Below are 26,058 nucleotides of genomic sequence, written 5' to 3' on the forward strand. Positions count from 1 at the left end.
CTGGAATACACTGGGGATGAGAGAGAGATGGGGATGAGAGAGAGAGATGGGGAGAGAGAGAGATGGGGATGGGGATGAGCGAGAGAGTTGGGGATGAGAGAGAGAGATGGGGATGAGAGAGAGAGATGGGGATGAGAGAGAGAGATGGGGATGAGAGAGAGAGATAGGGAGAGAGAGAGATGGGGATGGGGATGAGCGAGAGAGTTGGGGATGAGAGAGAGAGAGATGGGGATGAGAGAGAGAGATGGGGATGAGAGAGAGAGATGGGGATGAGAGAGAGATGGGGGAGAGAGAGAGGAATGAGATGAGAGAGAGATGGGGATGAGAGAGAGATGGGGATGAGAGAGAGATGGGGATGAGAGAGAAATGGGGGAGAGAGAGAGGAAGGGGATGAGAGAGAGATGGGGATGAGAGAGAGATGGGGAGAGAGAGAGAGATGGGGATGAGAGAGAGATGGGGATGAGAGAGAGATGGGGGAGAGAGAGCGATGGGGATGAGAGAGAGATGGGGATGAGAGAGATGGGGAGAGAGAGAGGAAGGAGAGTGGAATAGAAAAATAAATCACTGTTTGTTAAGTGGATTGCCTCATTTGTTTGAATTGAAATCCCACAGAGGGAACGTGTTCATATAAAGCTCAGACAGTACAGTCAATTTGAAAGTCCTTTGTGTCTTCGAGGCAATACATCACTAATAAAATATAAATAAAAGGCTGTATCTCACCTAGGCTACTAACCTAGATAGGCCACCTGTCTCCACCATATTGCTTTCACCTAGGCTACTAAACTAGATAGGCCACCGGTCTCCACCATATTGCATCTCACCTAGGCTACTAAACTAGATAGGCCACCGGTCTCCACCATATTGCATCTCACCTAGGCTACTAAACTAGATAGGCCACCGGTCTCCACCCTATTGCATCTCACCTAGGCTACTAAACAAGATAGGCCACCGGTCTCCACCATATTGCATCTCACCTAGGCTATTAAACTAGATAGGCCACCGGTCTCCACCATATTGCATCTCACCTAGGCTATTAAACTAGATAGGCCACCGGTCTCCACCATATTGCATCTCACCTAGGCTATTAAACTAGATAGGCCACCGGTCTCCACCATATTGCATCTCACCTAGGCTATTAAACTAGATAGGCCACCGGTCTCCACCATATTGCATCTCACCTAGGCTATTAAACTAGATAGGCCTCCTGTCTCCACCATAGAAAAGTTCCGGAACTCCAATTTGAGCAGCAGCAGCTGAAAAATGAGCTCCTACAAATATTGAAATTTACATGGTTTTTAGAGTGAAGTACATCGGAAAAAAGCAAAAGAAAACTGCAAGACTGAATAGGAGAAAAAACAAGCAACAAACAAAGAAGATAGGCTTTTGAAAAATAACTATTTTTCATAAAATTGTAGTTATCTTAGCAAGCTGAATTGTTTACCAGTTGCTAAGCAGTTGCTAGGGACTCTTTTGGAAGAAGCTAGCTAGCTAACGAAGAACAACAAAGAATATCTAGTTAACAGAAGAAAAGAAAGTGAAAATCAGGACAGAAGAAAAAGGATATCAAAGTGAAACAGTTCTCTAAAGACACAGGAGACAATAATACAAGAAACAACACTTCTGTAGCTTGTCAACTATGTGTCTGTCTATCCCTGTTCTCTCCTCTCTGCACAGGCCATACAAACGCTTCACACCGCGTGGCCGCTGCCACTCTAACCTGGTGGTCCCAGCGCGCACGACCCACGTGGAGTTCCAGGTCTCCGGCAGCCTCTGGAACTGCCGGTCTGCAGCCAACAAGGCTGAGTTCATCTCAGCCTATGCTACCCTCCAGTCCCTAGACTTCCTGGCGCTGACGGAAACATGGATTACCACAGATAACACTGCTACTCCTACTGCTCTCTCTTCGTCTGCCCACGTTTTCTCGCATACCCCTAGAGCATCGAGCCAGCGGGGTGGTGGCACTGGAATCCTCATCTCTCCCAAGTGGACATTCTCTCTTTCTCCCCTGACCCATCTGTCTATCTCCTCATTTGAATTCCATGCTGTCACAGTTACCAGCCCTTTCAAGCTTAACATCCTTATCATTTATCGCCCTCCAGGTTCCCTTGGAGAGTTCATCAATGAGCTTGACGCCTTGATAAGTTCCTTTCCTGAGGATGGCTCACCTCTCACAGTTCTGGGTGACTTTAACCTCCCCACGTCTACCTTTGACTCATTCCTCTCTGCCTCCTTCTTTCCACTCCTCTCCTCTTTTGACCTCACCCTCTCACCTTCCCCCCCTACTCACAAGGCAGGCAATACGCTTGACCTCATCTTTACTAGATGCTGTTCTTCCACTAATCTCATTGCAACTCCCCTCCAAATCTCCGACCACTACCTTGTATCCTTTTCCCTCTTGCTCTCATCCAACACTTCTCACTCTGCCCCTACTCGGATGGTATTGCGCCGTCCCAACCTTCGCTCTCTCTCTCCCGCTACTCTCTCCTCTTCCATCCTATCATCTCTTCCCTCTGCTCAAACCTTCTCCAACCTATCTCCTGATTCTGCCTCCTCAACCCTCCTCTCCTCCCTTTCTGCATCCTTTGATTTTCTCTGTCCCCTATCCTCCAGGCCGGCTCGGTCCTCCCCTACTGCTCCGTGGCTCGACGACTCACTACGAGCTCACAGAACAAGGCTTCGGGCAGCCGAGCGGAAATGGAGGAAAACTCGCCTCCCTGCGGACCTGGCATCCTTTCACTCACTCCTCTCTACATTCTCCTCTTCTGTCTCTGCTGCTAAAGCCACTTTCTACCACTCTAAATTCCAAGCATCTGCCTCTAACCCTAGGAAGCTCTTTGCTACCTTCTCCTCCCTCCTGAATCCTCCTTCCCCTCCTCCCTCTCTGCGGATGACTTCGTCAACCATTTTGAAAAGAAGGTTGACGATATCCGATCCTCGTTTGCTAAGTCAAACGACACCGCTGGTCCTGCTCACACTGCCCTACCCTGTGCTTTGACCTCTTTCTCCCCTCTCTCTCCAGATGAAATCTCGCGTCTTGTGACGGCCGGCCGCCCAACAACCTGCCCACTTGACCCTATCCCCTCCTCTCTTCTCCAGACCATTTCCGGAGACCTTCTCCCCTTCCTCACCTCGCTCATCAACTCATTCTTGACCGCTGGCTACGTCCCTTCCGTCTTCAAGAGAGCGAGAGTTGCACCCCTTCTGTAAAAACCTACACTCGATCCCTCCGATGTCAACAACTACAGACCAGTATCCCTTCTTTCTTTTCTCTCCAAAACTCTTGAACGTGCCGTCCTTGGCCAGCTCTCCTGCTATCTCTCTCAGAATGACCTTCTTGATCCTAATCAGTCAGGTTTCAAGACTGGGCATTCAACTGAGACTGCTCTTCTCTGTGTCACGGAGGCTCTCCACACTGCTAAAGCTAACTCTCTCTCCTCTGCTCTCATCCTTCTAGACCTATCTGCTGCCTTTGATACTGTGAACCATCAGATCCTCCTCTCCACCCTCTCCGAGTTGGGCATCTCCGGCGCGGCCCACGCTTGGATTGCGTCCTACCTGACAGGTCGCTCCTACCAGGTGGCGTGGCGAGAATCTGTCTCCGCACCATGCGCTCTCACTACTGGTGTCCCCCAGGGCTCTGTTCTAGGCCCTCTCCTATTCTCGCTATACACCAAGTCACTTGGCTCTGTCATATCCTCACATGGTCTCTCCTATCATTGCTATGCAGACGACACACAATTAATCTTCTCCTTTCCCCCTTCTGATAACCAGGCGGTGAATCGCATCTCTGCATGTCTGTCAGACATATCAGTGTGGATGACGGATCACCAGCTCAAGCTGAACCTCGGCAAGACGGAGCTGCTCTTCCTCCCGGGGAAGGACTGCCCGTTCCATGATCTCGCCATCACGGTTGACAACTCCCTTGTGTCCTCCTCCCAGAGTGCTAAGAACCTTGGCGTGATCCTGGACAACACCCTGTCGTTCTCCACTAACATCAAGGCGGTGACCCGATCCTGTAGGTTCATGCTCTACAACATTCGCAGAGTACGACCCTGCCTCACACAGGAAGCGGCGCAGGTCCTAATCCAGGCACTTGTCATCTCCCGTCTGGATTACTGCAACTCGCTGTTGGCTGGGCTCCCTGCCTGTGCCATTAAACCCCTACAACTCATCCAGAACGCCGCAGCCCGTCTGGTGTTCAACCTTCCCAAGTTCTCTCACGTCACCCCGCTCCTCCGCTCTCTCCACTGGCTTCCAGTTGAAGCTCGCATCCGCTACAAGACCATGGTGATTGCCTACGGAGCTGTGAAGGGAACGGCACCTCCATACCTTCAGGCTCTGATCAGGCCCTACACCCAAACAAGGGCACTGCGTTCATCCACCACTGGCCTGCTGGCCCCCCTACCTCTGAGGAAGCACAGTTCCCGCTCAGCCCAGTCAAAACTGTTCGCTGCTCTGGCACCCCAATGGTGGAACAAGCTCCCTCACGACGCCAGGACAGCGGAGTCAATCACCACCTTCCGGAGACACCTGAAACCCCACCTCTTTAAGGAATACCTAGGATAGGATAAAGTAATCCTTCTAACCCCCCCCCCCCTTAAAAGATTTAGATGCACTATTGTAAAGTGGTTGTTCCACTGGATATCATAAGGTGAATGCACCATTTTGTAAGTCGCTCTGGATAAGAGCGTCTGCTAAATGACTTAAATGTAATGTAAATGTAATGATATTGCATCTCACCTAGGCTACTAAACTAGATAGGCTACCTGTCTCCACCATATTGCTTTTACCTAGGCTACTAAACTAGATAGGCCACCGGTCTCCACCCTATTGCTTTCACCTAGGCTACTAAACTAGATAGGCCACCGGTCTCCACCATATTGCATCTCACCTAGGCTACTAAACTAGATAAGCCTCCTGTCTCCACCATATTGTATCTCACCTAGGCTACTAAACTAGATAGGCTACCTGTCTCCACCATATTGCTTTCACCTAGGCTACTAAACTAGATAGGCCACCGGTCTCCACCATATTGCTTTCACTTAGGCTACTAAACTAGATAGGCCACCGGTCTCCACCATATTGCTTTCACCAATTTGCTCCAGGGTTGACCCTGGACGTGACCCCACTCTCCAAGAATGTTTCCAAGGGGGTTGGGATATGCAAAAAATGCTTTCCCCACGTGAAATAGGACAAATATAAGCACCCACCAAATGATTACTACTGTTGCTTTCACCCATCACGTTCTCTAAGATCAGTGACTATGAAGGAGGAGGAGGCAAGGAGAAGATATTTAGCACTCTTGAGGAGGCAGCAGCAGAAGGTACACCACAATCACCCCCACACCTTGTCAACACCCATCAACACTCTGGGAGGCCCTCTCTGTTGCTAGGTAACAGCAGAGGAGAGTTTCCTCCTCACCCCGTGGGCCGTGGACGCATTAGGCCACGGGCCGTGGGGCTAGGGGCCTTCCCCAGGCCCGCCTGGACCGGCGCCCGCCCCTTATGGTTAGGGAGGTTAGGGGGTTAGGGGTGGGTTAGGGGGGTAGGGTTGCCCCAAGGATCCCTGATAGCACTAACCTTTCTACCATCAAAGATAATTCATATTCATTATCGCAAGTGCAACTGAAAAAAAAGGGGGAAATATTTCAAGAGAAAGAGCTGACTGCCATTACTTAGCAGTGCTACTGAGACAAAAGAGCATCTTTATGAAAGACTTTCATAGTTGGCCTCAATCTATGCTTCTAAAAACTCAAAATAGTTTCGCTTTTAAAGACCTTTTCAAAAATAAAATATTTGCTGTTGCTATTTCTTTCAAAGTGACATTTATGGCACCCTATTCCCTATATAGGACACTGTGTGTGTGAGTGTGTGTGTGCCTGAGATGGTATGTTAATTCATGGCTATCCCCCCAACCCAGAGGAGGAGCAGGGATTAGGTAGGCCTATCTCCCAAGGACACCCTTTCAGGTGTGCGTGCATGTGACTCTCTCTATTCCCCTTTGCGTTCTTTAATCTTGTGAGGAGCGATAGTCTCATCACCCCGAAACCTCCTCAAAACACACAATACAGTATCTCCTTTGTACAACTATTTGAATTTACCATCAGATTCCCTTTATTTCCCCCAGCCCTGAGTTGTGTCAGCTACCTTAAAGCGTCCTACACAATGCTGTTTGAAGACTCTGTTCTCCATCTGTGGGTGAGGATCTGCTGCAGGATGGATCTACTGTGATATTATACAATTACCAAAGAGACAGTATATACATTGAGTACACCAAACATTAGGAACACCTTCCGATTATTGAGTTGCATCCCCTTTTGCCCTCAGAACAGCCTCAATTCCTTTCGGGGCATGGACTCTACAAGGTGTTGAAAGCGTCCCACAGGGATGCGGACCCATGTTGACTGCAATGCTTCCCACAGTTGTGTCAAGTTGGCTGGATGTCCTTTGGGTGTTGGACCATTCTTGATACACACAGGAAACTGTTGAGCATAAAAACCCAGCAGCATTGCAGTTCTTGACACAAACCGGTGCGCCTGGCACCTACAAACATACCCTGGTAGCCATTATTTTGGCTACCATGGCCATGCCTCATAGGATGACATTGTTCCCATCCATAGAGCACGAGTGGTCACTGAATGGTTTGATGAGCATGAAAACGTGTAAACTATATTCCATGGCCGTCTCAGTCTCCAGATCTCAACCCAATTGAACACTTATTGGAGATTCTGGAGCGGCGTCTGAGACAGTGTTTTCCACCACGGTTAAAAAAAACAACATTATGGTGTTGCATCCCTCTAATTGAGATCCAGGCATTTGTAGAATCTTTTTTTAAAGTTGTTTTGGCTTGTGGTGGCCCAACATGTTGATGTATTTTTGTAGTTTTATTGTCACATACACCAGATAGGTGCAGTGAAATGTGTTGCGAAATGTGTTGCTTTACAGGGTCAGCCATATTAGTACGCACCCCTGGAACAAATTAGGGTAAGTGTCTTGCTAAAAGGCACATCGAATGATTTTTCACCATCTCGGCGAGGGTATTCAAACCAGTGACCTTTCAGTAACTGGCCAGATGCTCTAACTGATATAATGTAATATTATAGAAGTATCACAGAGACAAAAGAAGAAGAAGGGTTGGTCTGTTAAATGCCACAGAAGCTGGACACTACGGGGCGATTTCGCAAACACATATTAAGCCTAAACCTAGACTAAATTGCACTTTTAAACTGGACTAACTGAAATTGCATTTCTCAGACATGGTTGAAAATAGTCTCAGATTTGCCCTAGTCTAGATTGAAAAAGTCTGATTACCAGAAGGACGATTAGAGTTAATCTAGATCTAAGTGAAGGTTTAAAGGAAACCTGGCCATCTGTTGGGGCGGTATGCAAATTGGAGTGGGTCTAGGATGTCCGGGAGGATGCTGTTGATGTGAGCCATGACCAGCCTTCAAAGCACTTCATGGCTACCGACGTGAGTGCCACGGGGCGGAAATCATTTAGGCAGGTTACCTTCGCTTCCTCGGGCACAGGGACTATGGTGGTCTGCTTGAAATATGTAGGTATTACAGACTCGGTCAGGGAGAGGTTGAAAATGTCAGTGAAGACACTTGACAGTTGGTCCGCACATTCACAAGGCCGTAGGGCCAGACGGATTACCAGGACGTGTAGTCTGAGCATGCACTGACCAACTGGCAAGTGTCTTCACTGACATTTTCAACCTCTCCTTGTCTGAGTCTATAATACCAACATGTTTTAAGCAGACCACCATAGTCCCTGTGCCCATGAACACTAAGGTAACTTGCTTAAATGAGTACTGACCCGTAGCACTCACATCTGTAGCCATGAAATGCTATGAAAGGCAGGTCATGGCTCACATCAACACCATTATCCCAGAAAGCCCCAACAGATCCACAGATGATGCAATCTCTATTGCACTCCACACTGGCCCTTTCACACCTGGACAAAAGAAACACCTATGTGAGAATGCTATTCATTGACTACAGCTCAGCGTTCAATATCATAGTGCCCACAAAGCTCATCACTAAGCTAAGGACGCTGGGACTAAACACCTCCCTCTGCAACTGGATCCTGGACTTCCTGACGGGCCGCCCCCAGGTGGTAAGGGTAGGTAACAACACATCCGCCACACTGATCCTCAACATGGGGGCCCCTCAGGGGTGCGTACTCAGTCCCCTCCTGAATTCCCTGTTCACTCTTTGTTTACATACTGTGTCCCATGGTGAGGTGGGTGTGGATGTGGGTGGGTTTGGGTGAGGGTGTGTGTGTGTCTGTTTGTGTGTGTGCGTGTGTCTGTTTCGATAAAGAATTAACACAGCATTGTACCACCACATCTAATGACGTAAATTAGTGTGACAGACACGGTGCATTAGGCCAGTGGGATTGTGAATAGAACCGCGTCGCTTCCAGCTCTGACATGGATTATAAGGAAGGCTGCTGAAACATTACATCTCTCTCTCTATTCAATACATTCACACCAAACAGCAGTATGTACTGTAGACTGCCTCACCATTGCTCCAGGGTAAGATGTTTATCCATCTACCTAATGGTTAAGGTTAGATGTAGGTGAGAGAATCTGATCCTAGATCTGTGGTTAAGGCCAATGTCGATCGCAAGCCACAGATAATGATGGTACTGAGGACAGGAGTGGTGTTCATTTACAGCCAAAATCAGATTATCAGGACATGATGTATTCCCACGACCTGAGCATGATGGATGGTTGATGCAGTCTAATCCCCTCCAGGTAGAGAGGGATGGATGGATGGGAGACAGGGATGGAGGGATAACTGCAATTATGTACTAAAACTAAACCAATTAAAACTTTGTGTAATTAAGACATCAAAGTCAGTGGGAAATGTCTGCAGACATTTGACTTCCAGGACACATATCTCTAGAATTCCACACCTAACCAGCAACTGATTTTGACGGAGTGACCATTCTTCTGTACCATGACAAGAACACTTAGAAATGAATGAATAGAGCAAGCTCAAATATGTCCATAGAAGACATGGAGACATTGTGAGATAAGCGACACATTGATTAGAGAGGAGGACGTGTTGTTGTTGTACGAGGAGAACTGTGGAGGTTAAACTACGCCAGGAACAGAGAAGGAGCTCCACTGTCCACACAAGCATTCAAATGTAGAGTTTACAAGGTTTGTTTGTGTTAGCTGAAATCAAATGCAGATCCTTTATACACGCACAGAGGAATCACAAACAGTAGCTAGTCTCTAAAGCGAGTGCATCGATCGGACAATATTGCTTTAGAATATGGAGGTGAGGGGTAAGGGAATAACAGATGTAGAATCAAAACAATGGGGTCAAGCCAGCTGAGAAAAAGTAAATCAATTTTAAATTACAAAAGAAAGATCACACATTCACACTTTTGAACAATCAATGGTTATGCTGCTTTGTATGTGTACTTTTTGCTGGCAGGTAAAATTGCTCAGCTCCTAGTTGTATACGTACGATTAGAACGGCTTTTCTTTCCTACCTGCAGTATCCTTAGATCTGACATGATCAGAGAATGCCTTAGATCTGACATGATCAGAGAATGCCTTAGATCTGTCATGATCAGAGAATGCCTTAGATCTGTCATGATCAGAGAATGCCTTAGATCTGTCATGATCAGAGAATGCCTTAGATCTGACATGATCAGAGAATGCCTTAGATCTGTCATGATCAGAGAATGCCTTAGATCTGTCATGATCAGAGAATGCCTTAGATCTGTCATGATCAGAGAATGCCTTAGATCTGTCATGATCAGAGAATGCCTTAGATCTGTCATGATCAGAGAATGCCTTAGATCTGTCATGATCAGAGAATGCCTTAGATCTGTCATGATCAGAGAATGCCTTAGAACGGTCATGATCAGAGAATGCCTTAGAACGGTCATGATCAGAGAATGCCTTAGATCTGACATGATCAGAGAATGCCTTAGAACGGTCATGATCAGTGAATGCCTTAGAACGGTCATGATCAGTGAATGCCTTAGAACGGTCATGATCAGAGAATGCCTTAGAACTGTCATGATCAGAGAATGCCTTAGAACGGTCATGATCAGAGAATGCCTTAGAACGGTTATGATCAGAGAATGCCTTAGATCTGACATGATCAGAGAATGCCTTAGAACGGTCATGATCAGAGAATGCCTTAGAACGGTCATGATCAGAGAATGCCTTAGAACGGTCATGATCAGAGAATGCCTTAGAACGGTCATGATCAGAGAATGCCTTAGAACGGTCATGATCAGTGAATGCCTTAGAACGGTCATGATCAGAGAATGCCTTAGAACGGTCATGATCAGAGAATGCCTTAGAACGGTCATGATCAGAGAATGCCTTAGATCTGACATGATCAGAGAATGGCTTAGTTGAGAGGGAATGTTAAAAGAAGAAAATATTCCACAGCCACGTCAATCGATAGAATCATACTCAAAAGTCTGAACAAGCAGCACAGCTCCAATAATGTCAGTAGCAGTCTCACAGTAGGGGCTCCATTCCACCTTTGCTAGACAGCTCTCCGCCTCGTTCGAGAATGTTGTGTTTAGGGGCTGGCTGTCTCCTGATAAAGTATCAAAGCACTGCTGTGAAACAAATCACAAAACAAGACGTGTCCATCAACACCAGACTTTTACAACGGGTCATTTCCTGTCCAGAGAGGAAGTGGAATGCAGACATCCACTAGTGCAGTGGTCGTTAGACTGAAATGGATACGGAGTCTCCTTCCTCTGGAGTCTGGACAGTCTCTGTGGTGATGTAAAGGAGTAGGATAAAGTTGACCCTTGACAGACAGATCAAAGCTCCTCTCTCCTTACCTCTCTGACCAGCTGTTTCTGTAGCAGGAAGGAGACGCATCACCATGAGAGACAGGATGGGAAGTGACTGATGGGTGTGACGGCAGACACAGGATTTGAACCAATTTAATGAGATGAGTAAGTGCTGGGCTGGATCAGAAATGTGTGCACCCTCAGGATCCCCCAAGAATAGATGGAGAAACAGTAGATTAGTTGCCAGTACTGAGAGGTGATATTACCTCAGCTATAGTTGCCAGTACTGAGAGGTGATATTACCTCAGCTATAGTTGCCAGTACTGAGAGGTGATATTACCTCAGCTATAGTTGCCAGTACTGAGAGGTGATATTACCTCAGCTATAGTTGCCAGTACTGAGAGGTGATATTACCTCAGCTATAGTTGCCAGTACTGAGAGGTGATATTACCTCAGCTATAGTTGCCAGTACTGAGAGGTGATATTACCTTAGCTTTAAACACAAACTTCTCTCTGGTCAAGGCTGTAACAGTTTGTTCTTCCAGAGGTAATGAGAGAACAGAAATCTGGAGAGAGAGAGAGAAAGACAGATGCAGAGAAAGAACATTGCCGTCCCAGATGGACTGGGAACCATGTGGCATTCCCGGGAACGAGAACAGGAATGGGATCATGGTCTGGTTCAGCCAGGATGTGTGTGTGTGTGTGTGTCCCAGCTGATCTCTGGTGCCAGATATGGGCTTACAGAAACATTCCACTGCCTGGCTATTTATACAGGAGATACACTCACTGACGTGGATACTGTAAATAAAATAAAATGTATTTAAAAGCCCTTTTTACATCAGCATGTCATAAAGTGCTTATCCATAAACCCAGCCTAAAACCCCAAACAATGAAGATGTAGAAGTACATCTGTACGATTCAAAGTGTGTGTGTGTGTATGTAACGCTCATTTATCATGAAAACCCCCAGTCTCAGTTTCTCTAACACCTTCTGAGAAGGGGGGGACTACATCTTGGAGTATATCTATATAATAGTGCATGTTAGAGTCCTGACAGGGGACAGCTCAGTCCTGACTCTGGTCCTGACTAGTCAGGTACAGACCTTTCTCCCTGTTTCAGGGACATGTATAAGAGGTCAGTCTTATCTTGCTCTCCCAAATACATAGGAAGGCGGAGATATATAGGCCTAATCTCAACCCCAACTTTTTTTTTTTTTTTATCTGGTTCCTGTTCAGTAGAGTTCATTGTAAGCTTGGGGATTTACTGTGGTCAGAACTGATACACACAAAACACTTCACAGGTAGTAAATCCAGACAGTGGTGATTGATTTGAATGGAACGACTACTGGGGGCGAGGGGGTCAAAACATTGTCAACAATAAGACAAGCCATAAGGCTGCTGAATAACTAATCAAAAATGGCCGCCGGTCTATTACATTACCCACCCCCCCATTTGTTTTTACACTGCTGCTACTCGCTGTTTATTATCTATGCATAGTCACTTCACCTCTACCTACATGTGTAAATTACCTCTAACCTGTACCCCCGCACACTGACTTGGTACCAGTACCCCCTGTATATGGCCTCGTTATTGTTATGTTACTTTTTTACTTTAGTTTATTTGGTAAATATTACTTCTTGAACTGCACTGTTGGTTAAGGGCTTGTAAGTAAGCATTTCATGGTAAGGTCTACACTTGTTGTATTCGGCGCATGTGACAAATAAAGTTTGATTTGAAATTGTTTAGAGTAATTGGGGCTGTTCCTGTTCCTCCATCCCCCTCTCTTTGTGGTTCCAACTCAAACTTCCTGTCCCCTCTACAGCCCCCCTAGATGCTGTTAACGATAAAAGACAGGAAGAGGAAGGAATCTTCCTATCGTCATCTAACCAAGTAAACTAAAGTGTCCAGCCTGTATCACAAAAAAAGATCTAGGGGAAATACTACTTTTGAATTCCACAGAATCATCTGGAGTGGAATGTTTACATCTCTCTATTAGAAACATCACGGAATATCAGGAGTGATAAAGAACAGAACACTTGGAATACTCCCCAAATACACTAAACACTAACACTGTTTCGAGGAAACAAGTGAGCAGGGAAAAAAAACCTTTCCTTTCTACTACTACTCTCAGTGGATTCATCGTTTCCCAGGAGAGGTCCAGCGTTTCACTCACTTACATTCTGGGATAAAAGAAAGGAAAACAGTGTTTCTCCTTTTTCCACTGATGATGCAGTGTGTAAAATAGCAGAACTAGGAACCTTCAAAAATAAATGCAATTAAACACTACACAAGATCTCCTCTCAAAAAACAAATTTTAATTAAAACAAAAAAGTTCAATCATTAACAAGTTTATAAAACAGTGATTTAGTTACATAAATAAATTGATATTGGTGTATCAAATCTGAATTTTAACATCATGAGCAATGTTGACACGGTTGAAGAAGTACAATCGTTTACCTATCATAATAAATAAAATGGAACATGAACGATATTTGTCTCTGGACAAAGGACCTATGGACAAACCTCTAGGGGAGGAGGGGACAAGAGACACCCCAAAACAAACAGAGGAGAAGGGCTTTTTAAAGCACAGAACACAGAACCATTCCGCTAAAAATGAAAAGACACTAAAAGTTGTAACCAAAGTCGGTTGGCTTTTTCAATTCAATGAACAAAGTTTGGTAGTCAGAACTCCCGTTTGGTTGTTTTAAAGCGTTAAGACAAGGCAAGAAAGAAGGCTGTTCTCGTTGAATAATTCTAGAGAGATAACTAAAAAGTTAAAAAAGGAGAAACATATAAAAAAGCGTAACAAAACAAAATTGAACAGTCAAGACCAACATAGCAACTTTCCGTCCTGCACAGTCAAGGAGTCGACAGAAGAGGCATGTTGTAGGTTCGTTGTAGAGGCATGTACATGTTTTCATTTGTTGTTGTGCATATAATGGAGATTCTTTTTTGTGACTTGAACACTGTGGAAGGAGACATGATGCGTGAACAAACCAAATTTCACCACAGCATATTACTATGCTAATTATTAGTAAAGAGTCAGGGATTATGTCGGATCTACATTTCACGGCTTCGTAGGCACTGGGCCGGAGTTCTCCATTTGTAATGCTAAGGCTCACTGATCGGGCTCCTGGGCAGTTTCTCTCTCTTTCTCTCCTCTTATACCACGCTGCCCAATACAACTGTGTTCAACTGGAGGATACATATATTTTGCTGGTCCATACAAAATACAACATCCATGTCATTTTTTGCAAACAGCCGGATCCTGTCAAGCAGTCCAGTGGATGTCAGTCTGTCTGTCTCTCCGGGGTCGCCCAGCTAACAGTCCTACTGAGATGACCCCTAACCTTTGACCATTGTCCTGGCCCCTGATGACGCAACGCGACACGTTTTAAAAGTCCTTCTGATATGTTTTGGTTATAAAAACCATGGTACTGCAGCTTCAAGTATTTTGCATTACATAGAATATGATTTAATAAATTAGTTAACGTATACATTTGTTTTCAATATTCAGACATATACTATCATATATACAGTACAATAAAATGCTCTCATTCTCTCTTTTTTATTTTCCTTTGCTTTTTTTGTTGAGAAATCCCTGAGAATGTATGTTGATAGTTGCTAAGTTTCCACAAGCGCAAGCACTATGACAGTATAATTGTGTTTTTCTGCAAGTGTGTGTTTACAGGTTGTTTCTGGAACTGCATGAGTTTCTGAATGTGTCCGTTACTATGTGTTTCTGCACGTGTCTAAAGCATCAGGGTAAACAACACTGCAGAGCCTCAGCAGACAGTCAGCCTGGAGTTGGTGATCCCTGTTACTAAAGCCTCAGCAGACAGTCAGCCTGGAGTTGGTGATCCCTGTTACTAAAGCCTCAGCAGACAGTCAACCTGGAGTTGGGGATCCCTGTTACTAAAGCCACAGCAGACAGTCAGCCTGGAGTTGGTGATCCCTGTTACTAAAGCCTCAGCAGACAGTCAGCCTGGAGTTGGTGATCTCTGTTACTAAAGCCTCAGCAGACAGTCAACCTGGAGTTGGTGATCCCTGTTACTAAAGCCACAGCAGACAGTGAGCCTGGAGTTGGTGATCCCTGTTACTAAAGCCACAGCAGACAGTCAGCCTGGAGTTGGTGATCTCTGTTACTAAAGCCACAGCAGACAGTCAGCCTGGAGTTGGTGATCCCTGTTACTAAAGCCTCAGCAGACAGTCAGCCTGGAGTTGGTGATCTCTGTTACTAAAGCCACAGCAGACAGTCAGCCTCGAGTTGGTGATCCCTGTTACTAAAGCCACAGCAGACAGTCAACCTGGAGTTGGTGATCTCTGTTACTAAAGCCACAGCAGACAGTCAACCTGGAGTTGGTGATCTCTGTTACTAAAGCCACAGCAGACAGTCAACCTGGAGTTGATGATCCCTGTTACTAAAGCCTCAGCAGACAGTCAGCCTGGAGTTGGTGATCTCTGTTACTAAAGCCACAGCAGACAGTCAACCTGGAGTTGGTGATCTCTGTTACTAAAGCCACAGCAGACAGTCAACCTGGAGTTGGTGATCTCTGTTACTAAAGCCACAGCAGACAGTCAACCTGGAGTTGGTGATCTCTGTTACTAAAGCCACAGCAGACAGTCAGCCTGGAGTTGGTGATCTCTGTTACTAAAGCCTCAGCAGACAGTCAACCTGGAGTTGGTGATCCCTGTTACTAAAGCCACAGCAGACAGTCAGCCTAGAGTTGATGATCCCTGTTACTAAAGCCACAGCAGACAGTCAGCCTGGAGTTGGTGATCCCTGTTACTAAAGCCACAGCAGACAGTCAACCTGGAGTTGATGATCCCTGTTACTAAAGCCACAGCAGACAGTCAGCCTGGAGTTGGTGATCCCTGTTACTAAAGCCACAGCAGACAGTCAACCTGGAGTTGATGATCCCTGTTACTAAAGCCACAGCAGACAGTCAGCCTGGAGTTGGTGATCCCTGTTACTAAAGCCACAGCAGACAGTCAGCCTGGAGTTGGTGATCCCTGTTACTAAAGCCACAGCAGACAGTCAACCTGGAGTTGGTGATCTCTGTTACTAAAGCCACAGCAGACAGTCAACCTGGAGTTGGTGATCCCTGTTACTAAAGCCACAGCAGACAGTCAGCCTGGAGTTGGTGATCCCTGTTACTAAAGCCACAGCAGACAGTCAGCCTGGAGTTGGTGATCCCTGTTACTAAAGAGAAAAAAAACAAGAAATTGAAGACTGAACTGGATAGTGAACTGTTTGTGTTGTTATTTAACTGTTAACACACACTGACTACACTGAGTGGGGGAAGGAAGGGCTAAGGACAAGGGGGGAATAAAGCTGGCTCCGTACGAGGTACTGGTCACGTCTGATGGAGTTGCTCTGTTTGGTTTTAAGCCTTGTTTGTCTCATTGTCTCTGAGCTGTGAGCATTTGAACAGAGGGGGACAGGAGTGCTATGTGGACATCTCGCCACTGGACAACATATACTCAGTGTAAAAAGATTTTATTTTTCTCTTTAGTCTCTCTCTCTCTCTCTCTCTCTCTTACACTCTTTCACACTGTCTTTATACATAAAGGGACACGCCACACACACACACACACACACACACACACACACTTCCACAACATGACAATTGTATTTTTTGTTCGCTTGTTTGTGAACTAAATAGGGTCTATACACATTAATACCGATGTGGCCTTTGTTGTTTTCAGGTTTTTCTTTCACTTTTTCCATCACTTTTTAAGTTAAAAGGGATACAAAGGCAGAATCAAGTAAAAGGGGGCGTGATCGCTCTCAATCTCCATCTCAATAGATCCATCGACCAATCACAATAGTTTTTAAGTTTAGTCTTTCGTCAACCGAACCTCTCCCGTACGAGCATCATGAGTTTCTTCTTGCCCTTGTAGATCTGTTTGAGGTTGTCTATGAACTGGGTAAACTGGATGTGTCCGTCCTGGGCCATGAGGAACGTCTCTCTGGCCTTACTGAGGAACTCTATAAACTCGCTGTAGTGGCGCGGGCTGATGTGCGTGAGGCGAGAGTGCGTGGTGTTGATGTAGGCTCCGATGGTGGCGTCCAGCAGCTGCCTGAGTGGAGCCTTGTCCAGCGACATCAGCTTCCCAGAGTTCCTGCGGCTGTGCAGCGCCACCATGCCCGGCGTGGTCAATGTGCACCGTCTCAAAATGTCTGACAGCACAGTGGCGCACTTCACACTTTTCACCACCAGGGGGATGACGGCAGCCAGCTCATTCTTCCCCAGAGAGTGACTCAGAGCGCAGGCCCACAGCACGTCGTTGATAGCTGGGTGGGTGTCCTGGTTGTAGCTGAGGTTAAGGTGGGCCATGGCTAGCGTGGCCAGCTTGTATGCCCTCATGGGATATCCTCTGTGCTCCATGTACCTGGCTATCGTAAAGAGCTGTGTGTAGCTCATCCCCGTGACGGCCGCGTCCAGAACGATCTGGTAGGCTGTCTCGAAGGCGATGTGGTCCTTCTCACAGAGGGTGAGGGCGGAGAGGGAACAGTTCTGGGGGTCCTTCATGGCACACTGGAGGGCCAGTGTCCGGGCGGAGGAGGCCAGGTTCTCCTGCTGGTGACAGTCCAGGTGCAGCCGGACGATGGTGGTGTTGGACATGACGGTGGTGGCCACGATGCTGGTGGCCTCGGTCGGGGTGAACAGGGTGAACCAACTCTGCATGATGCTGTCCAACGCATACACACCTACAGCAGTGGAGAGCAGAGGAGAAGGTGGTGAGGTCATGAAAATATGTTCTACACACACATACATCACCATACACCCCAGTTGATACACCACAGTTGACATTATGTAGATTGGAAATCGGAACCCATTCAACAACAGGATACTTCTGTTCGGCAGCCTCACACACTGGAAAACAGCATTTGAATAGTAACTCACCAACTTCTGTGGCACAGGTGACCAGCCACCGTACCATCTCTCTCCTCCTCCAGTTCAACGTGGACAGAGTCATTCTCATCACCTTCAGGGAAGAAAGGAACAGGTACAGGTTAGGGAGGTGTGTTTGTTTGCTTGCTTGCGTGCATGCATATATATGTGTGTGTGTGTGTGTGTGTGTGTGTGTGTGTGTGTGTGTGTGTGTGTGTGTGTGTGTGTGTGTGTGTGTGTATAAATAACTCAGCAAAAAAATAATAAATGTCCTTTTTCAGGACCCTCTCAAAGATAATTCGTAAAAATCCAAATAACTTCACAGATCTTCATTGTAAAGGGTTTAAACACCGTTTCCCATGCTTGTTCAATGAACCATAAACAATTAATGAACATGCACCCGTGGAACGGTCGTCAAAACACTAACAACTTACAGATGGTAGGCAATTAAGGTCATAGTTATGAAAATTTAGGACACTAAAGAGGCCTTTCTACGGACTCTGAAAAGCACCAAAATAAAAAAGCTGCCCAGGGTCCCTGCTCATCTGCGTGAACGTGCCTTAGGCATGCTGCAAGGAGGCATGAGGACTGCAGATGTGGCGAGGGCAAAAAAATTGCAATGTCCGTACTGTGAGACGCCTAAGACAGCCCTACAGGGAGACAGGACGGACAGCTGATCGTCCTCGCAGTGGCAGACCACGTGTAACAACACCTGCACAGGGCCGGTACATCCGAACATCACACCTGCGGGACAGATACAGGATGGCAACATCAACTGCACGAGTTACACCAGGAACGCACAATCCCTCCATCAGTGCTCAGACTGTCTGCAATAGGCTGAGAGAGGCTGAGGGCTTGTAGGCCTGTTGGAAGGCAGGTCCTCACCAGACATCACCGGCAACAACAACACCTATGGGCACAAACCCACCTTCGCTGGACCAGACAGGACTGGCAAAAAGTGCTCTTCACTGACGAGTCGCGGTTTTGTATCACCAGGGGTGATGGTCGGATTCGCATTTATTGTCGAAGGAATGAGCGTTACACCGAGGCCTGTACTCTGGAGTGGGATCGATTTGGAGGTGGAGGGTCCGTCAAGGTCTGGGGCGGTGTGTCACAGCATCATCAGACTGAGCTTGTTGTCATTGCCGGCAATCTCAACGCTGTGCATTACAGGGAAGACATCCTCCTCCCTCATGTGGTACCCTTCCTGCAGGCTCATCCTGACATGACCCTCCAGCATGACAATGCCACCAGCCATACTGCTCGTTCTGTGTAGGATTTCCTGCAGGACAGGAATGTCAGTGTTCTGCTACGGCTAGCGAAGAGCCTGTTGGATCGGAGGGTGAGAGCTAGGGCCATTCCCAACAGAAATGTCCGGGAACTTGCAGGTCCCTTGGTGGAAGAGTGGGGTAACATCTCACAGCAAGAACTGGCAAATCTGGTGCTGTCCATGAGGAGGAGATGCACTGCAGTACTTAATGCAGCTGGTGGCCACACCAGATACTGACTGTTACTTTTGATTTTGACCACCCTTTGTTGAGGGACACATTATTCCATACCTGTTAGTCACGTCTGTGGAACTTGTTCAGTTTATGTCTCAGTTGTTGAATCTTGATATGTTCATACAAATATGTACTTATTTTGTTAAGTTTGCTGAAAATAAACGCAGTTGACAGTGAGAGGATGTTTCTTTTTTTGCTGAGTGTATATGCAGTTGAAGTCTGAAGTGTACATACACTTAGGTTGGAGTCATTAAAACTCGTTTTTCAACCACTTCATAATATCTTTGTTAACAAACTTTAGTTTTGGCAAGACAATTAGGACATATACTTTGTGCATGACAAGTAATTTTTCCACCAATTGTTTACAGACAGATTATTTCAATGTATCACAATTCCAGTGGGTCAGAAGTTTACAAACACTAAGTTGACTGTGCCTTTCAACAGCTTGGAAAATTCCAGAAAATTATGTCATGGCTTTAGAAGCTTCTGATAGGCTAATTGACAACATTTGAGTCAATTGGAGGTGTACCTGTGGATGTATTTCAAGGCATACCTTCAAACTCAGTGCCTCTTTGCTTGACATCATAGGAAAATCAAAAGAAATCAGCCAAGACCTCAGAACAAAAATTGTAGACCTCCACAAGTCTGGTTCATCCCTGGGAGCAATTTCCAAACGCCTGAAGGTACCATGTTCATCTGTACAAACAATAGTACGCAAGTATAAACACAATGGGACCATGCAGACGTCATACAGCTCTGGAAGGAGACGCGTTCTGTTTCCTAGAGTACTTTGGTGCAAAAAGTGCAAATCAATCCCAAAACAACAGTAAAGGACCTTGTGAAGATGCTGGAGGAAACAGGTACAAAAGTATCTATATCCACAGTAAAATGAGTCCTATATCGACATAACATGAAAGGCTGCTCAGCAAGGAAGAAGCCACTGCTCCAAAACCTCCATAAAAAAGTTAGACTATGTTTTGCAACTGCACATAGAGACAAATATTGTACTTTTTGGAGAAATGTCCTCTGGTCTGATGAAACAAAAATAGAACTGTTTGGCCATAATGACCATTGTTATGTTTGGAGGAAAAAGGGGGAGGCGTGCAAGCCGAAGAACACCATCCCAACCGTGAAGCACAGCAGTGGCAGCATCATGTTGTGGGGATGCTTTGCTGCAGGAGGGACTGGTGCACTTCACAAAATAGATGGCATCATGAGGCAGGAAAATTATGTGGATATATTGAAGCAATATCAGTCAGGAAGTTAAAGCTTGGTCGCAAATGGGTCTTCCAAATGGACAATGACCCCAAGCGTACTTCCAAAGTTGTGGCAAAATAAGGACAACAAAGTCAAGGTATAGGAGTGGCCATCAAAAAACCCTGACCTCAATCCTATAGAAAATTTGTGGGCAGAACTGAAAAAGCGTGGGCGAGCAAGGAGGCCTACAAACCTGACTCCGTTATACCAGCTTATTACACCAACTTATTGTGGGAAGCTTGTGCAAGGCTACCCGAAACATTTGACCCAAGTTAAATTTAAAGGCAATGCTACCAAATACTAATTGAGTGAATGTAAACTTCTGACCCACTGGGAATGTGATGAAAGAAATAAAAGCTGAAATAAATCATTCTCTACTATTATTCTGACATTTCACCTTCTTAAAATAAAGTGGTGATTCTAACTGACCTAAAACAGGTTATTTGAACTAGGATTAAATGTCAGGAATTGTGAAAAACTGAGTTTAAAATGTATTCGGCTAAGGTGTATGTAAACTTCCGACTTCAACTGTATGTATGTATGTATGTATGTATGTATGTATGTATGTATGTATGTATGTATGTATGTATGTATGTATGTATGTATGTATGTATGTATGTATGTATGTACACTACCGGTCAAAAGTTTTAGAACACCTACATTTTTTGTTGTTGAAATTCACACAGTTTAATGTCTTAACGTACTCAAATTAAAGCATAGAACAAATAAACAAAACAATTACATGATTTATTTTTTGTTTAACAGAATGCAATCTACATTTTTGACTGAAAGTAGCCACCTTTTGCAGACACACTCGTGGCATTCTTTCTACAATGGAAATCAAATATTGCTCGGAAATTCCTTCCCAACACTGTTGCAGAAGTTCCCACAAATGTGTTGCACTTGTAGGTTGCTTTACTTTCACCCTTCTGCCCAGTTCATCCCAAACCAGCTCAATGGGGTTTAAGTCTGGAGACTGTGCAGGCCATTCCATGATTTGAAGCCTTCCGTCTTGTTCTTTTCTTCTAAGGTAGTTCTGACATAGCCTGGGGAGTATGTTCTGGGTCATTATCTTGCTGTAGGATGAACCCCTGACCAACTAGACGTACACCACTGAAAAATGCTGTGGTAGCCGTTTTGGTTCAGGGTGCCACTCACTCCGTGCAAGTCGCCGACTCTGGATCCAGCAAAGAGCCCCAGACCATCACGCTTCCTCCTCCATGTTTGACAGTTGGTGTCACACACTGAGGAACCATCCTTTCGCCTACTCAACGGCGTACCAAAACCCTGCGTGATGAACCGAAGATTACACATTTTGATTCATCAGTCCATAAGACCTTCTGCCAGTCTTCAGTAGTCCATTGGCAGTGCTTCATGGCCCAGGCAAGCCTCTTTTTCATATTTAGCAATGGCTTTCTTACTGCCACTCGACCTGTCAAACATGCAGCTCGAAGTCTTCTCTTCACAGTTGAAACTGAGACTTGATTACTTCGACCAGTGTTAAGCTGTGCTTGAAGAAGATGTCCTGTGAGTCGACTATCACCCAAGCTGTTGACTCTCAGAAACATGTCTTCTGATTCTGTTGTGGCTTTGGGTCTGCCAGACCTCTTCCTGTCAAAGTTTCAAGTGCTTTTTGATGGTGACACCTTGGCTTTCTTTGCAATTTCTCGAAAGGAAACACCTACACATTTAAGGGTTATAATGGTCTGTCTTCCTTTGTTAATTGCCTTTTTCCTCGCCATTATGATAGCAATATACTACTTCCTGTAGTACAATACTGTCCAAATAATGCTTAAGAGGGTGTAGTAACAGTCTGTTCCAACACCACTTTAATACAGACAGAGGGTTTCTAAGTAATCAACAAAAGTTGGGACACATGTAGGAATTTTTCGCATCAATTTTCAAAGCTTAATTTACTTCCATCGCTGCAGAACAGCTGTAAGTTGTTAACCCATTATTTGTTCCCTGAAAAAGGCCTTTTTAAATAACTGTGAAATGTACATTATTTTTCAGTTTTTGGTAACCTAAACATTTTTTAAACCTCTGGCAGTTTACCGCTTACCTTTGTACCATTTCAGGATATTCACTGGACTTGAACTGCATAAATGTCTATAAAACTGGGAAAATGGGGGTGGCTAAAACATTTGACCGTAGGGGAAATATGTTACCTGAAGGCCCAGCTCCAGTGAGACTTTAAGCAGTGTGAGGTCTGGCAGGCTGTCCATCAGAGTAGCGATCTTGAAGGCATCCTGAGCCAGTTTGAAGATGTGAGACGAGGAGTGGATGTTCTTCTGGATGGACTCTAACACCGTTTCTAACTTACGCCCATCACCTGAGAGACAAAAACCCAATTTAAAACCACCTATTTGCAGAAAAAAAAACATTGTCTGAGCATGTGTGTATTTTTGTGTTTGTACAGTGTGTGTGTTCGTACATACAGTACGTTTGTTTGTGTACGTACCTTTGGCTGCGGTAAGCATGGTGGAGGCCAGTTCACATTGTTGTGACTCTATGTGAGACAGAGTGAACCAGCGAGGGTAGCGGTTAGGGACCATAGATACTATATGGTGAGGTCTGGATAGATCACCTGATGGAGCCGTGGTTTCCAGGACCGGTAACCTAAAGACACACATTTAATACACTGATGTTTAATATAACTGTTTTGCTTCTAATAAGGAAGCATGGGCCTTTAAGGGGTCTTCTAAGGCTTATGGGAAATCCTGGTCTCTCTGCAAGATTCAGTACTTCTGTTAAAACAGAGTTCAGAAATAGAAAGTCTTCATGCCACTTGCTATATCTGATGCTGATTCTAGACTGGGTTGTTGAAAATAAAGATTTAAATATAATACAATTCAGAAGAGTTTAACATGGGCAAAATTAAATAAAGTTGTATAAAAGTTTCATAAGCCTCTCAACGGTCAGAAAGATACCCAAATGAAACCCCACGTCATAAACGAGTGCACAAAACATTATGGACACCTGCCCTTTCCATGACAGACTGACCAGGTGAAAGCTGGATTACTGATGCCACCTGTTAAATCCAGTGTAGATGAAAGGGAGGAGACAGGTTAAACAAGGATTTATGCTTTGAGACATGGATTGTGTGTGTGCCATTCAAATGGTAAATAGGCAAGACAAAAGATTTAAGTGCCTTTGGGAGAGACAGACAGGGAGAGAGAGGGAGAGACAGACAGGGAGAGAGAGGGAGAGACAGACAGGGAGAGAGAGGGAGAGACAGACAGGGAGAGAGGGGGAGAGACAGACAGGGAGAGAGAGGGAGAGACAGACTCTCACTGTTAACTGCGTAAATATTTGTATGAACATAACAGGATTCAACAACTGAGACATAAACTGATTGTGCGTTCCTGGTGTAACTCAGGCAGTTGTTGTTGCCATCCTGTACCTGTCCCGCAGGTGTGATGTTCGGATGTACCGATCCCGTGCAGGTGTTGTTACACGTGGTCTGCCACTGCTAGGACAACCAGCTGTCCGTCCTGTCTCCCTGTAGCGCTGTCTTAGGCGTCTCACAGTACAGACATTGAAATGTATTTCCCTTGCCACATCTGCAGTCCTCATGCCTCCTTGCAGCATGCCTAAGGCATGTTCACGCAGATGAGCAGGGACCCTGGGCATCTTTCTTTTGGTGTTTTTCCAGTCAGTAGAAAGGCCTCTTTAGTGTCCTACACTTTCATAACTGTGACCTTAATTGCCTACCGTCTGTAAGCTGTTAGTGTCTTAACGACCGTTCCACAGGTGCATGTTCATTAATTGTTTATGGTTCATTGAACAAGCATGGGAAACAGTGTTAAACCCTTTACAATTAAGATCTGTGAAGTTATCTTTGAAAGACAGGGTCCTGAAAAAGGGATGTTTCTTTTTTTGCTGAGTTGATATATAAATAAAACTGTATTATTCAACCAACCATTCTCCTGAACTCATTTTAAGTGCTGTTTAATTATTTAATAAGGATTCCAGCGAAAGGGAGCTTTGTGATTAAACAGCACCCAGGATAGCTTCCTGTCTCGTCACAGACACACACACAGAATTTGAGACTCAAATGAGGCTGAGCTCCTTTTTCAACTGAAGTGTTATTTTCTGATACAGGTTTGTGTGTGCGTTTTGTACTCACCTCATGGCTCTCAGTGCAATTTTGTACGCCAGTTCAGCGTCGTGAGGTAGTAGGGAGGTGAAGAGATACTTGGCGAAAGTATGCATGGGAACACTCTCTCTGTAGAGCAACTCTCCTAGACCACTGTATGGACCAGCTACAGGAGACAGAATACCGGGTTAGGGAGTAGAGGTAGAGAGAGAGGGTGTGGGTGTGTGTATGTGTGTGTGTATATCTCCCCCTCACCCTCTAGCAGGAAGACTGCTTGCTTGCGGAAGATCTTGACCAGGGCATCATTCAGTTCCACTTCCTGGAGCTTGGCCAATAGCTGCTCTTCGTTGCGACACACCTTCTCCTGGGCGTATAGGCCATCAGGCATCACCCTCTGCTGCCCTAAGCCAATCAGAGCCGCCTCTACAGCCAGTGCTACGAACGATTGGCCATCGTCCAGGAAGTGTTGTGCTGGGAAGAGGTGGGGCTCCGACCTTTTGGCTGAACTCACAGAGCCTGTAGAAAGAAAAAGAAAGAAACGAAACAAAAGAAACCACATAAAAAAACAGCACGTCTTTGAAATGTTACCAAATCTAATACAGTGAAACAGCAAGGTTGTGGATCAATCTGTCAGATTCAATACAGCAAGGTAGTGGATCAATCTGTCAGATTCAATCTACAGCAAGGTAGTGGATCAATCTGTCAGATTCAATCTACAGCAAGGTAGTGGATCAATCTGTCAGATTCAATACAGCAAGGTAGTGGATCAATCTGTCAGATTCAATACAGCAAGGTAGTGGATCAATCTGTCAGATTCAATACAGCAAGGTAGTGGATCAACCTGTCAGATTCAATCTACAGCAAGGTTGTGGATCAACCTGTCAGATTCAATCTACCGCAAGGTTGTGGATCAACCTGTCAGATTCAATCTACAGCAAGGTAGTGGATCAACCTGTCAGATTCAATCTACAGCAAGGTAGTGGATCAACCTGTCAGATTCAATCTACAGCAAGGTAGTGGATCAACCTGTCAGATTCAATCTACAGCAAGGTTGTGGATCAACCTGTCAGATTCAATCTACAGCAAGGTTGTGGATCAACCTGTCAGATTCAATCTACAGCAAGGTTGTGGATCAACCTGTCAGATTCAATCTACAGCAAGGTTGTGGATCAACCTGTCAGATTCAATCTACCGCAAGGTTGTGGATCAACCTGTCAGATTCAATCTACCGCAAGGTTGTGGATCAACCTGTCAGATTCAATCTACCGCAAGGTTGTGGATCAACCTGTCAGATTCAATCTACAGCAAGGTTGTGGATCAACCTGTCAGATTCAATCTACAGCAAGGTTGTGGATCAACCTGTCAGATTCAATCTACAGCAAGGTTGTGGATCAACCTGTCAGATTCAATCTACAGCAAGGTTGTGGATCAACCTGTCAGATTCAATCTACAGCAAGGTTGTGGATCAACCTGTCAGATTCAATCTACAGCAAGGTTGTGGATCAACCTGTCAGATTCA

General features: G+C 45.4%; 1 protein-coding gene across 1 annotated transcript in view; it reads right to left on the reverse strand.

Annotated features, from left to right (window-relative positions):
- Positions 1–13,077: 13,077 nt before the first annotated feature.
- LOC106568302 (zinc finger SWIM domain-containing protein 6) overlaps positions 13,078–26,058 on the reverse strand; it is a 63,898-nt gene continuing 50,917 nt past the window's right edge. The window contains exons 9-14 of the mRNA XM_014138514.3: positions 24,795–25,055; positions 24,570–24,705; positions 22,902–23,059; positions 22,609–22,772; positions 17,694–17,775; positions 13,078–17,497 (exon numbers count right to left, since the gene is read on the reverse strand). Of these exons, the coding sequence (XP_013993989.2) occupies positions 16,635–17,497; positions 17,694–17,775; positions 22,609–22,772; positions 22,902–23,059; positions 24,570–24,705; positions 24,795–25,055 (1,664 nt within the window). The 3' untranslated portion in view covers positions 13,078–16,634. The remainder of the gene's footprint in view (positions 17,498–17,693; positions 17,776–22,608; positions 22,773–22,901; positions 23,060–24,569; positions 24,706–24,794; positions 25,056–26,058) is intronic.

Source organism: Salmo salar, chromosome 13, assembly GCF_965601325.2.
Source record: "Salmo salar chromosome 13, fSalSal1, whole genome shotgun sequence".
NCBI classification, from domain to species: Eukaryota; Metazoa; Chordata; class Actinopteri; order Salmoniformes; family Salmonidae; genus Salmo; species Salmo salar.